Source organism: Empidonax traillii, unplaced genomic scaffold (assembly GCF_003031625.1).
Source record: "Empidonax traillii isolate 1590-97213 ecotype Southwest subspecies unplaced genomic scaffold, ASM303162v1 scaffold1056:size198982, whole genome shotgun sequence".
Taxonomy (NCBI): Eukaryota; Metazoa; Chordata; class Aves; order Passeriformes; family Tyrannidae; genus Empidonax; species Empidonax traillii.
Window position 1 is genome coordinate 177,927 of NW_020956249.1, and position 14,869 is coordinate 192,795.

Here is a 14,869-nt window from a genome sequence, read left to right on the forward strand (position 1 = left end):
CAAAGTGGATTGCCATATTGTCTTAGCTACTGTAACGTGCAAACCAGTGTCCCCTCCAAGCACATGGAATGGCAGCTGCTTCGTTAGTTAGCAGGTTTGTAAATATCATTTTCCAAAAAAACCCTTATTCCAAGACACAAATGCCTAGAGTTTGGCATATGTTTGAGTGCTTTGCTAGTATTGCATGATGAAGGACTTTGGTGAATCAAGGTAAATTCCCAAGCAGTAAACACAAGTCATGACAGAGCCAGGAGCTGTACTCCAGATATTCCTTGGGGGAATTTAGACAGATACCTCTGAGACAAAAGGCATGAGCCTACTGCAGGAGGGAGTCCTTCCCCCAAATTCAGGGGCTTTTTCTTGGGTGTCAGGGAAAATAAAGCACCAATTTGCAGATGACTGTTGGGCACAGGTTAACACAAAGCAACTGTAGCTGGTAGGACTAAACTGACATATACTTATTTTTAACATCCTTTCTCTTTGTTGATGTTACCCCTTCCCTTTTCATGCCATTTGCAACACATCATTAGACTCCCTGCGAATTTGTGAGAGTAAATTGTGTCCCTGGAGATGGAACCTCACCAGGGGTGAATAAACAATCTCCCCTTCCCCAACCAAATCCCAACTGTGCCTCACATTTCATGGAAATGATCAGCAGTTCTACTGTCAAAACATTCACGCCTTATGAGTAATATTTATGATGGGAGTTTTTTATTTTGGGTTTTCTCCCCAAGAAGAAAAAGAGGAATAATTAACAGAAATAAACCCAATGAGAAATTTCCACATTATTACTATTATTTTCATAAGGCTTTCACAGGAAAGTAAAAGCTTTTTCAAGTAATAAAAGTCCTCATTAAAAATCTTTCTGTCTTTCCTTCTTTTGGAAATGGGGTAAATTATGAAGCAGATTGACTTTAAAAAATAAATATGACTATAAATACATAAAAGTCATTGCCTTCCTCTAGTAATTTAATATGAGCATCCTACTCTAAAATAAGGAAAAGTTTAGTTCACTCACAGAGAGAATAAAGCAGATGTGAGGTTTTTCCGTCAGCTTAAGTGCTGCCTTGGTAAGGTGAGTTGTCCGACTACATTAAACAAACATTTTAGTCAGGCATCACACAGGAAAATAAACAGTAGCAGAGGAAACATGAAAATATTAAAGACTGTTATTCTTTGGCCCCTTTTCCTGCGAAGCAGGTGATAAAATATTACTGTGTTTCCACAGGTAAGGAAACACGCTCTTAAACACTTTGCAGAAATACATATTACGATCATCACTTAAAATGTCAGAAGTGGATAGGACTCAACTGTGACAGCACACAGGAGCCTGCCGAGAAACTCTGCAGGAGTAGAGGATTTAGCACGCCAGGCCAGGCTGCTGGGCTACCTAAAGCAGTCTCCTGGCAGCAGCAAATTCAGAGTGAGGCAAAAACCAACTTGCTGCAGACAGCTGTAGAGTTACCTGATTTCAGGACAGACTTCTCTTGAATCCTCATCAGTCAGATGATAACGAGAATGAGGGACATTACCTGCTGTATCATTTTTATCCTCTTTCTGTCTCCCTATGCATCAAAGAATGCACATAGGAAGAAGAGAGGTGACGTGCTGAGCTCCATCTTTTTTGCCCACCAGTGATATACTGCCCTAGGCAGTACCATTATTTAGTTTATGTGGATGTAATTTATGTACCGTGTCAGTAATTTCTGTATGCCATGAAATTTTGTCTCACTATCCATCATGTCTGAAATTCTATACATATTTAAATATAAAAGTAGGAAAATATCCTTGAAATTATTTCTGCATTATAGCCAGAAGTTATCTAAAACTTACATTAATCAGAAGAAACAAATCACTTTTTATTACCAGAGCTTTGATTTCACTCAGACTGGAAAACCAACTTCAAAATGTCCTGGTTTGGGTTCAAAGATCTGCACAGTTGCCCAGTGGTGAGGGGGTAGGGAAAGCTTTTATTCTCCTGCCCTCTATGAAAAATGTAGGTGTGAGATTGCAAGGTGCTACCTGAAATCCTGTAGTATCAGTTTCTGTCTCGATTTCCAAATGCACTGCATGCACACTGGCCTGTCTAGCCAGTGTGGTTTGGGAAAGCAGCTCATGACTAACATCCATATATATACTTATAAGGTTAAACTAATGCCTAGGAAGGTTCAGGACATCAATTGCTGTCCTGGGATGTAGGTCTAGATACAGTTCTGCTGCTGACCAGCTATCTGATGCTGGGCAACAGCTCATGGCCTGTCTTAAACATTAGGTTTCTTTTTCAGTGTACTGGTACAGCATTTGAAATAATAAAACCTAGATGTGAGTATAATGCACATCTCCCTCTTGGCCATGCAGGCCTCGGTGGACAGGTTTCATTCCATTCAGCATGGAAGGCAGAGCTCTTTTGATTTTGTTCTATAAAACATCAAAAGAACTATACTTTCTGTGCTGAATTTAGTCGTGCTCATCATAAATTCTGTCACTTTTAGGAGTTTAACTTTAGTTTTAATGTAAGAAAAGAACACCACTTTCATTTCAAAGTGAAGAAAGAAAAGTAAACTAACTTTTAGCTATGTAATTATACAGTTTTTAAAAATACTCTTTTGGGGGCAAAAACTTATTAAACCATTTCAAGTCAATTCATTTCTCAAGAGCTTACCTAATACTTTAAAAACAGTTTTTTTAACTGAAAAATATAAGCAGGATAGGTGGAGGTGCTATTGAGTTCCACAAGCACAACACCATGCGCTGTCTTTCCCTAGTATTTTGGTTAGATGGGTATTTCCACAGCATTTCAGACCCCAAAAAAGAACTCTCCGAAAAATTCCCGTCGTGCTTGTCACGAAATAGAGGTGGAAATGTAAAATCAGTTTTCAAAGAAGGCAGGAAACAAACAACAGGACTCTCACTAGAAACCAGCAGCTGTAAATTGTAATGCAGCCAAAGCATGAGATATCTGTCAGGTAAAGGCAGCACGTAAAGGCTGTTTTCTGATATCTGAAGCAAAATGAACAGTCAGTAAACACTGAGTGAGATTCATCTCCTCTACTTTTAGATTTCTAGTGGAGAGAGAGTCCCTTTGTGGTCAGTAAAGGGCAGCAATCAATTACAAAGTGTGATTCACCTGTCCTGATTTAGATGCCAACTATTTGGACAGTACAATGTCCATAGTGGTCAGATGAAGGCCACTCACACTGTTGTATCTAAAATCTCTCTGATAAATAAGAAAGAAATGGAATAGAAACAGATCTCAAGCCACAATAACTCCCAAAGTTGGGATAATTCAAACCCAGAATACAATTTTCCACTTGGCTCCCTAGAGATACAATTTTAAAATAACTTAGTCAGTGTAAAAGCTTCCTGTTCCATTTTCATAGCATTTGGAAGCTTATGTTTCACTGGTTTTTGATGTAAATTTATCTCCCAGATGCTATTTGATAGATCTGCAAAATTTATCCTATAAGAACAGTTTTAATCTATGGCACTTCAGGGATGTAATTTTGCCATGCTGTACATCCAACAGAAAGAAGCAGCTACTGCTGGGAGACAAGCCTCAATACCTCAGTTGGGATTTTCACTTCCTATACAGTCCTGTGGGTGTAGAAGTGGAGTGCCTGAAACTGCCTTAGCCCTTTTTCCTCTGTAAAATGAGGGAAATGTAAACACTCCACATGAAATCTGAATGTCTCCACACTTGAGATAAACTTGAATCTGAACTCTGGAATTTAATCTTAGTTCTTTGCCTTACAACATCTCTTGGGTGCTTCAATTAAACTAGGAATCTACTGTTTCCAGCCCTCACTTGTGTGACAGCCTAAACTCATCTGAAAGCCTAATTTCACGTTTCTGAGTCCCCTCCTTCCCAACCTGCCACAACAGCACAAACCAGACCTCCCCCTGCCCCTGCCCCAGCCCGCAGTGCTGCCCTGGCTCCCCGACCAGGTTAAACAAACAGGGAGATTTCTCCAGGGAAGTCACAGGTTCAAGATCACAAAGGACCCACCTCGTTCGGACCAGTTGGAGCTTTTTCTTGCTATTGTGCTTATCTGTATCTTCCCTGTCATCCAGACGTTAACCCCTGACCTGTGAGCCCGCCTCTCGAAAGAGCCGCGCGGTGTTTACCCATTATGTAATGTCTGTGCTTTTGTGGAAATTCTACAGAAACAAATGGAGGAAGTTTGCCAGTCAAATGGCTGGACAATAAATCCTGTCCCGCGTAGATAGAATGGCTTACTGTCACTGTAAGTCTGCTACTGGCATCTGTCACCAAAGAAATGTTTACAAATTTCAGGGCACCGGAGTGCCAAAGTATTCCAGAACTGCAGGACTGTACGTGATTTGTAGAACCACCACCACTGTGATAGATATGGGTAGCCTTGTTTTGCTAGCCTGAATAAACAGAGTGACAATGTTTCAGATAACTCAGGGTCACTAATGTTCAATTTTTCTGTCTATTCATCTCCGAGGTTCAGGATTACAAGTACCCAAATGCTTGTTTTTTCATTGTAATGCTTTTTCTGCCCTAAGGTATTTTTACTATCCAGGTAAGCAAAGCCCCTTCAGCACCTTTTGCTTATTTCTTATAAATCCTTTAATATTTATACACTGTATCTTCCCATCCTCCCTTACAATCCATTTTCTTTACAGTCCCTGCTGTCTCTCCTCTTTCTGTACTGTTTCCCATTTGGGAGAAGACATTATATTACGTTCCCTGTCTGCAGTGTCACTGCAATCCCTCCTGCTGTGTGATTGGGGCTTCTATGTGCCATCAACTATGAAGTCAGGACAACAGAAAGATATTCCTGGATAAGAAGCAGGAACAAACATAATTTGGAACAGTGGGACAGATAAGTAAAACAATTCTTCCTTCACAGCCTTTTTCAAACAAGGGCCTGATCCTGCTGCCACTGAACGGAGCTTTTCACTCTCGGTGTCAACGAGAGAAGCACTTGGTCTTAGAGTTCCGCTCTAATTAAGTTTTCAAATCTCATTTCCTTTCAGAGGAGAGAAAACATTGTTGTGACTAAGCTTTGGATGTGGTAACAAATCCCTGGCAGGTTGGTTTGTTTTAACAGACGTACTAGTTTTAAGGAAACTTTTACCATCTTTTCTGCTCTTAATCACAGCTTTTATTACAATTACAGTAATGCAACAGAGGTACATGCCAAAGGCAATATGTGTATTTTTAATGAGTTGACATGCAACCTTCCTGGAGAGGAGAAACAACTTCATTTGCTGAACATTTCTGAACCATATCTAGCAATTTATTAAGGGACAGGAAATGTTCAAAAAAAGCATCCACCATAAATTCAGAGGCTTCAGCAACCCACAGATGAGCAGTCCCATAAGACAGACTCGGTTGTTGTGCTAGGTTTTAGCAAATTTTTGCTGAATGGTAACATTTTCTATTGTCCTCTAACAATAAAAGAGAAGGTTAACAGGCAATATCCGGAAAGCCCAAAGATTATTAATCCACACATGTGGTCCTGAGTCACTGGGCTGTAAAACATCATCAGTTTCCAAAGATGAAACCAAAGGGGAATTCTGCTTGAGAGAGATGATATCACAAGCCCAAAAGAACTAGTTGCATCAATAAGGCCTATTTATGCAAGTTTTACAAGACATTGGCTCCCAGGGGTTTTCATTCTGGTATAATTAACGCAGTCAATAAACTGAACATAGGGAGAGACCACATCCTAGGAGTGAAGAACCTTCAGCCTGGTTTCTTGCCTCAATTTACCTTACAGCTCAGACACAGGTCAGACACTTGTGCACACGGAAAATTACAACAGGCTGACAAGCACACATCAACTGGGCTCATTCACCTGGGGATGAAGAGCTCAGGGAGTCAGGTTCCAACAGCAGCACAAAAAATCCGTTCTGTTCAATTATTCCTGCCACTGGCTGTGGTCTGGGCCAAACAACACATACAAACAATGGCTGGCCATGCCTTTTTGGAGGTTAATGTAGGCCAAGGACCATTTCCAATAGAACCCTGGCCGTGTATAAACTGCATTTTAGAGGTAAAAGTTTATCTGTGAGGACCAGAGAAGGATTCCTGGCTTGTGGAAATGTGACCCCACAGTCCTCCACATAGTTTTTCTCTGAGACACAATTATCAAAGGAAGATGCTTCAACCCCTAGTGTAGGTATGACTGTGTGCTTGCTTTCTCCTTTGCCACCAGGAAACTGACATAAATTAATAGGAACTCAAGCAACAAACTACAGGACTTCTATCAGAATATCACATTATCAATCAGGAGACTGATTTTGTCAGGCACAGGGCACTGCAGTGGAGTGACTGTCATTATGTTCAGTTTGTACAACATAAATGGGACTGTCTGGGTCGACACTAAGAACCCTCCCTGCCCATCCTTCTTCCAGTCTCTGTACAGTCATCCAGAGCCTCCCAGACAGACCAACACATCCAAAGATCCACGAAAGGTACAGGACCTTGCTGCAAACCCAGTCACTCTGGCACATCTGTTTGGACAATTAGTAGGCAAAGTTTAACTGATAGAAGACAGAGCCCAACTGGAAATGTAGGAATGTGTTTTTATTACTATTAATGCAATCAAAACTTCCTTCTTGGTATTATTACTGCGTTAGCACGTCAATTCTATTCCAAATTGTTTTGAACTGCTAACTTACCAAAACACCTGGAGTATAGCACAATTCACGTTCTGGTTTTCATTCTAAACTTAACATAATTTATCTGAAATTACTCCCCTTCTTAAATTTGTTTCTCTTTCTAGAATGTGCAAAATATGCGTACAATATGCACTGGAGGAACGTTAATCTTTCTCTTTATGTCCAAAAAAGTGCTGAAATTCTGTGCATAAAGTAACTTTTATGTGTCGTTGTAGGCTGAAGGCTCTTTTCTGAATTTACTAATATTCCAATTTAGATGACAGAGTCTATACAGCTGCCTAAATCATAGCTTTAAAAAAACAGATGCAAAGAACCCTTTGTGAAACTGATTACTGATTTATATTTGCCATCCAGTATAAATGAAATGCAAAAAGTAGGCAGACATAAGTTACATAAACTAGATTGTAAAAAGAGTGTTTCAATCACATGAGAAATCATGTTAGCAGTACAGGTCAGTTTTCTTAAGAAATATATATCCTTTGGGAAAATATTTTGTTAATTTCCCCCTTTAATTTTTTTTTTAACTGACTCATTTGAGATTTTCCTGTACCCATGGTCTTAATTTCAGAAAATCTCAGACCTGCTATTCTTAAAAAACTTACGCTTTAATATTAAGCTTTTTGTCCACAAAACTAAATCAACATTGACTAAACGAGACAAATAGAAAAGACAGTTTTAACACAGAAAAGGTGCTCACCGATGCAGTCGACGCTGAAGAGATTTATGGAGGTTGTTATGGAAGATTCATCGCAGGTCTTCATTCCTCGCAGCGCGAACCGCACCAGGGAGGCCTTGACGCCCTCAGGCAGGAAGGACAGCAGGTAGACGGGCATGTACAGAGCGTAGCGGAGCTTGCACAGCAGCGGGGTCATGAGCTTCCCCTGCGGGGACTGCGCCATGCGCTCGATCGTGGGGAACAGCAGCACGGAGCGAAGAACCTGCCAGGACACGAGAAAACCGCTGTCAGAGGAGTCCTGCAGCACCACGGCCCAGCCTGGGAGGCTGAATTTGGAAATGAGTCCCCCACGTGAAATGAAATTGGGTTTGCAGGCATTTGCACCTCAGACACGCAGGTGGGGTTTGTGGAGGGCCCGTGATACATTTTTTAAAAGATGAAGCAAACAAGTACATGGTCATGAAATGCTCACTTTTATGATAAGACGGAGAAGAACTTCAGGGGTAAGTCCTTTGGGGATCACAATGTACCTGGAAGCATCAGCACTGCTGGCTCCAGCAGGAGTAACCCCAGCAGAGGGCAGCAGGCAGGAGCCCTCCGCTCAGTCCCAGCGGGCTTTACATGTCAGGAAAAGTACATTGCTTTTTATTTCACCTGGTAAACTACTTTCTCCCAGTAAACTAACCAAATTAAAATGTGTCAGACACTGTGACAGTAACTTTACAGTTTGACAACACACAGGGTTTTCAATTTGCAGTTCAGTATAGGTAAACTCGGTCAGAACAAGCGTAAAAGCACACAGACCTTTCACTATGGTGTGTACACTGGCACATAATATTGCTTTTTGTATGTTATAATGAAATAGATATATTCTATAGATGGTAATCAGTTTATGTTGTGGTAATAGAATACACTGTAGCCTTAAAATACAAAGAGATTAATTAAAAACCCAACCACACTAATAAAAAATGAATTAATATAACGACTCTTAGCTATATTTCAATGTTAAGATCAAACAAATATTCTAAAATGATAACTGCAACATTTTTCTGGAAGTAAAAATGTATTGTAATAATTCACCAAGGAATAATTACCAAAGACACACACTAACAGCACCTAACAGAAATATCACTAAAGTGAGAAATTATGGATATTGCATTTGCAAATAATTAGGTATAAACAGCTGGGCTTTCTTGGTGACTCAGGATAAATAAAACTGATGTAGTTACATATGCCTGCTTAGTGCACATATCATTCTACATATTGTGGAATTGAGATTAATATTTTATAAAAAATATTTTAAAATAATTGTCTTTACTCTCAGCTGTCTGATAAAATCACAGAATCCTTTAGGTTGGAGAAGGCCCTTAAGATCATCAGGTCCAAATATTAACCTGGCACTGCCATATCCACCACTAAATCAAGTGCCACATCTACACATCATTTAAATACCTCCAGGGGTGGTGAATCAACCACTTCCCAGGGGAAGCCTGTTCCAGTGCTTGACAACCCTTTCCATGAAGGAATTTTTCCTAATATCCAATCTAAACCTCCCCTGGTACAACTTCAAGCCACTTCCTCTTGGCCTATAACTTGTTCTTTGGCAAAAAAGACTGACTCCCACCTGGTTACAATCTCCTTTCAAGTATTTGTAGAGAGCAACAAGGTCCCCCTGAGCCTCCTTTCCCCCACTCAGCTCCATCAGTTGCTTCTTACCAGACTTGCACTCCAGACCCTTCACCAGCTCCGTTGCCTTTCCCCGACACCCTCCAGGACCTCAATGTCTTTCTTGTAGTAAGAAGCCCAAAACTGAACACAGGATTCCAGGTGTGGCCTCGTCAGTGCCAAGTACAGAGGACTGATCACTACCCTCATCCTGCTGGCTACACACATTTGTGTGTCTCAGTTGTGCAGCAGATCACCAATCACTTCCTCTCAGATAACTGGGGCTTCAGTCTGCTTACCATCCCTGTCTTCCAGCTCAGAGGCCTGGATACCTGGAGAACAACTGGTCAGAGTAAGGTGTTGATCTGCTGGCTCATCCTGTTTGTTCCCTCGTGATTCCCTGTGGCTGGAAGACAGAGGAGAACACTACTTGTGCTCCTAATTCCCTAACCAATTTTCCCAAGGTCCTGAAGTCTCTCTTGATTTCCCTCAGACTGCTTGCTGGAATTTCATCACCACGTGAAAAATCAATAATGGATAATAAGCCAAGAGCCACACTGGGGTGGAAAGCTTTCTCTTCACATCTTTAACCCTGGACCAAGGGAGGCAGCAGCCTTCTGTAAGAAGTGGGTCCTTCTGTTCCCTTCAGAAGGAGTCTCCTATGAAAATGACCCTTTTCTCTTCTTGGGGAAGCTGTTTTGATGTGGGATGTAGGGTGACGACCTCAGCGACACCTCCAAACCAGGTGAACCATTGTCCTGATTACTGTTCTTGCAGAGCCTCACACCTGTTATTCCAGAGCACCTGGAGAGGTGGGGCAGTCTCGGAGGAGATACACTGGCTGTGCCAGGCAGGAACTTGTTACCATTGCCCTCTGTCCCTTAAGGCACTGTGTTCAGCCAGGCAGAGAGAGGGCAGGGAACCCTCCATGTCACGCATCCATTATCAGAAATTTGCCATACTGTACTTTTTACAGTATTTTAAAAGCAGACTTTGAAAGAGCTATTTATATAAAATACAAAATTATTTTAAGAAATCCTTCTACTTTCCAGCTGATCCTACTTTGGTTTGAGACAAAGAAAAATACCTTCTCAGGGAAATCAATCCTGGGCCTCTTTTTATTAAAGGCAACCAGCAGCTGAAGTATAGGAATGCAAAACTTGTAGTAAATTGTATGGTAGTTTCGTGATACTTCAGCTAGGAGCTGAACCCAAATTGTTGTGATCTAAAGCAGATTTGACCTGCGTTCCCAGGCACACTTTAATCCCTTGACATTGCAGTTTACAGATATAGGATTAGTTGCTTGGAGGGCTGTACTACCACTGGGGAAGTTGTTAAACCTTGGAGGAAAAGGACAAACCAAGAAAGTTGTTGCGATGTCCTTTGCATTCCTGCATTTTGTAACGGCACACTTATTTAAAAGTAATAAAAGTAAGATGGAGGATAATTTAATTTATTATTTTTAAAAATCTTTTTCTCTTAATAGAGAAATGTAAAATTTGTATTTTTCACTTATCAACTATTTCTTACTTTACTGCTACATTCTCAAGCCAGGATTTTGAAATGTGCATTTCACTGCAGAATTGCTTAAAGATGTAGTTCAACTTCTTTGCAACAGAAGTGCAGATACAACAGATTTAACCCCTTTTATTATAATAATGCATATTACCATAAAAAAGTATGTCATATTTGTTTCTTGAAATAAGTGAAGTAGAAATATTCAGGTAAAATGAAGGAAATTATTAAGATGCAAATGGTCAACGTAAGTTAATAATATTTTTACTTTTCAAATGCCTGGATCTTATCTATATGACTTAACACCAGCTGAAATCAGGCAGATGGCACGGAACTATATTCAATTTAAAACTTTCAGAATTACTATAAGACCAGTGAAAATATAATTAGAGAGAAATCCAGATTCATCTGGTTGAAACTACCCCCAATTCAATGTCCAGGTCCAGTGATTTTTATGTATTAAGCACATGGAAAAGCAGAGAGCTGAGTGAACAGAGACACAGGTCACAGAGATTCAAGTGAATCTAGGGACCACAGAAAGTTGGCTGGTGAATCTACTGAAGGCAAACACACCCTGTGTCTAGGAGTTGCTGAGAGCTGTGGGTTGTATCACCTACCCCTGCTGTGCTTTGGTCTGTCCACTAAAAATAGTACATGTACTATGAAGTTACACTGGAATTGCCACTGTTGATTTTTGGAACAATAAACAGTATTTGTAAATCTGTCACTCAATTTATTTACCCGTTATTTATTTATCATGCTATTAACTGCAAGATTTCAACACTCAGGATGACGCATATATCAAAGTTCAACGTTCAAGGCAGAGATGCTCTTTGGGTTAGTCACTAGGCAGCTGCTTCTATTTCATCATTAATTTTTAACTCCAAATTTTACAGAGCTCAAGACCTGAATGGTTCAAGTGTCTATATATGATTCAGTGTCTCAGAAGTTCTACATCTTGTTAAGAACCAAAAGGTAACATTACCTGCAAACTCTTCACATAATTCATGTGGGTGTCATGGCAGATCCTAGTCCCTAGTCATGCAGTGTGTATATATATATATATATATATATATATATGAAACTGCAAAAATGAAATGGTGCATGGCCTGAGCATGTGTCAGAGAATAAACTGCCCTAACAGCCTAGAATGTTCTGCCCTTTATTCCTTCAGCACACACCACAGTAGGAAGGTGTAGGGACTTTAGGAATTTCCCTCTCGCCACTGTTTTTGTACTTCAGTATTTAAAGCAGTCAGTCCATCAACTTCAAGAATGTATGACCTGCACAGTAAATTTTAGAACACAGAGGGAATAGAAACTACTCATTTTACAGGAAAAGTGAATTCTCAAGGCAAAGCTTTTTAAATACCCATTCCCTGAAAACATGGCATTGACCAAGCTGCTTTGTTAAGGAAGGATCCCTAAATGAATGTGATTCACCTCCATGTGAATACTCCATCATATAAATACTAAAAATAGAACAAAACCACCTAATTAAAGAACACATACATTCCTGTACATCTGGGCTTTGTATTCAGCTTTTAATCTATCTAAAACCAGACAACAAGGTAATAACTGAGTACCTTCAAGATTTCAGAGGATAATAATTATGACAACATGGTTTTGGATTTACAGAAATAGTTGGAAGTTTTTTTGTTTTGATTAAAATGAGAACACAGTACAAAAAGCCGAACAACTACATTTACAGTAAGTTGCTGTTTATCACTGCACAGTTTAATAGTCTCAACCACACCATCAAAGGATTTTTGTGAAGTGTTTAAATGGTGTCACAAAATGGTTTCCTTATAAAAACACTAAAAGTATGAAAATCAGATAGAGCTAAAAAAACCTCACACAGTAATATTTTTCATTAGTGCCCTCTACTGAAAGAGTTGAAATATGTTCATCAGCTATGACTGAAAGTTTGAGTGGGTAATACTAATTGTACAGCAACTGGTAAATGGCAGTGCTGAGGAAGCAAAGCCATACTTAAGAACCTACATGCCATTCACAACCAGTATTCAAAAAAACTGACTCAATTTTCAAAGCAGCTAAGTCCTCTGATGCCAACAAGAGAAGCTTGGTACTTTTGAAATCAGCCAGTTTTGATTACACAGTAAATGCTGGTTACAGACTCAGGCACCCCAGGTGTGTGCCTTCCTGAGCTCACACAGCCGAGGGCTCGAGGGGGTTCTCACTCTGCCACCTGCTCTTAATACAGAGTGATGTTTTGCTGAGAGAAGTAAAATGGGAGAGAAAAGCAGGGAGGATGTGAGAAGGCAGACAATGACTGACAGAAAGGAGCAGGAGCCATTCCAAAGGTTTGTTTCAGAAGAGATCTCAAGTAAGTGGATTCATTAATTTACAGCCAGGCTTTCTCAGTTGTGTCCCTTGGCTCTCAATGGAGACCACCCCTGCCCGTGATAGGGGTGGCCATGCAACCAGAGTTGCAAAACAACAAGACTCTGACTCACTGAAGAAAATATCAGAAAGCGAAACTTTCTCAGAAATAACCCACTGATTCACTCTGCTTTAATGGCAGAAGCAGCAGTTGCTGGGGGCTCACACTGGATTTGAGCGGGGACAGACCCATCCCATGGCTCAGTCACAAAGCACCCAAGCACAGCTCTGCAGCTCACCCACACCCCAGAGCCACAGCACCACGGTGTGCATGGCTTCAAAGCACAAGGCTGGAAAGTTTTATTTAAAATTCCTTCAAAACCCCGCGAAAAGCAAGAGCTGCTTCTCTGTCGAAAGCAGCACTTCTTTTGATATATATTAGTTCATCACATATATTAGTGTGTTATTCCTCTGTTGTGTTGGTGGAGGAAAAGCTATTATCTGTCAGGTGAAACCTAGTAAATTTTTCAAAGATAACATAATGATGCACTTAGTGGTAATCTACAGTCTACCCTTGACATGGAATGCCACATTAATCACAATTTCTTCTACTCAGTATGCAGAAATCTGCAGGCAAAACAACGAGGATCAGGGAAGTATTCCCTGCTTTATTGCCACAGCTGTGCCGAGCACATTTCCAAGAAAACACACAGGACAAACCAGACAGTGTTGGCTTCAGCTGTCCTCTCACCAGAGCAGGACTTGCTGGGCTTGCCCCTTCACTGTGCTCCGTTGTGAATTATACACAACATAATATAATAAATATAATACTATATATAATATGGTAGAATATTATGTGGTATGTAAATATAATACAATAAAATACATATAATATAGAGTTCTACTTTAAAATCTCGAATAATTTCTTCTTCATCTGTTCAAGATGCCATTTGGGTTGCTGTACCATCAACCTGCCTATCAAAGCTCAGTATCAACAAACCCACAGGATTTTGTGACAGCAAAAGAACCAAAGAATGAACACAAGCGACAAAACTTTTTTTTTCTCCTGGTGTGAAGTCAGAACATACTGTGTGCACTTTCTTCTACTCTACCTTATGGATCTCCTGTGATTCTAAAAAAATATTTGGGGATATTAAATAAGAAACAAAACAAGTATCTCACAGTTAATGGAGAAGCTTATAACTGATGATTTCAAAGTGCTTTGTAAGAATTAAGCTTTTTATGGACAAATAAACAGAAGATAGATGACTCCACATGAAAACATACATTGTGAAAGCAGGAATATTTAAAACAACTGTGTGGTAATTCACAATACTATGCTTTAACCAAAGCTTACTTTTCTGGGTAACCAAACAGTTTCTGTAAAACAAAGTGGTAAAAAAATGTAAATAAGAAACATTTTGCAGAAAATGTTGTAATTTTTATTACAACAAATGTCATGGTAGTTTAGTTCCTTAGTAGCTGGTTAGTGAAAGGAATCTTCTGTTATCATCTTCTATAGCCCACTCCCAAAAGGGCAGGGGCATGTGCATTTGATTTCACACTTTCAACCTAAATTTTTTACATTTCCTACTTTTTAGTTCCCAAATTTTCTCTTTGGTATCAGATGCATTTATTTTTTCTATTCCTCTCATTCCAGACTTCTCATTTTATTACGTACAATCTGCAAGACTATGTGACAGAAGGACGGATTTTTTAATTTTCTATGAAAAGCCGTTGTATATGAAGAGCATAATTTGCTCCCTGCAGAGCTGAGTTTGTTTTCCAAACAAAAGCACAGTTAGTGTATGCAACTCTGTGAACCTGCTGTTAAAACTCTAAATAATACACTTAAATTTTCCCTGATGGGCTGAAGGGATTCTTGCTCCCTAAGAAAAGCAAACTTTTTGAGCACCACTAACAGCATCACGGTGATGTTCGTCAGCTCAGATTCACTACAGGGTACTTGAATTTTCCCAGTTTGAGAACAGATTGGATCTAGGATCAATGGTTGATC

The 14,869-nt window shown here is 39.9% G+C and overlaps 1 protein-coding gene across 1 annotated transcript in view; it reads right to left on the minus strand.

Moving 5' to 3' along the window:
- Nucleotides 1-7,592, minus strand: part of LDAH (lipid droplet associated hydrolase) — a gene marked incomplete at its 5' end in the record, with an annotated part of 40,204 nt that extends 32,612 nt beyond the window's left edge. The window contains one exon of the mRNA XM_027904413.1: nucleotides 7,352-7,592. Coding sequence (XP_027760214.1) covers nucleotides 7,352-7,592 — 241 coding nt within the window. The remainder of the gene's footprint in view (nucleotides 1-7,351) is intronic.
- Nucleotides 7,593-14,869: the final 7,277 nt, after the last annotated feature.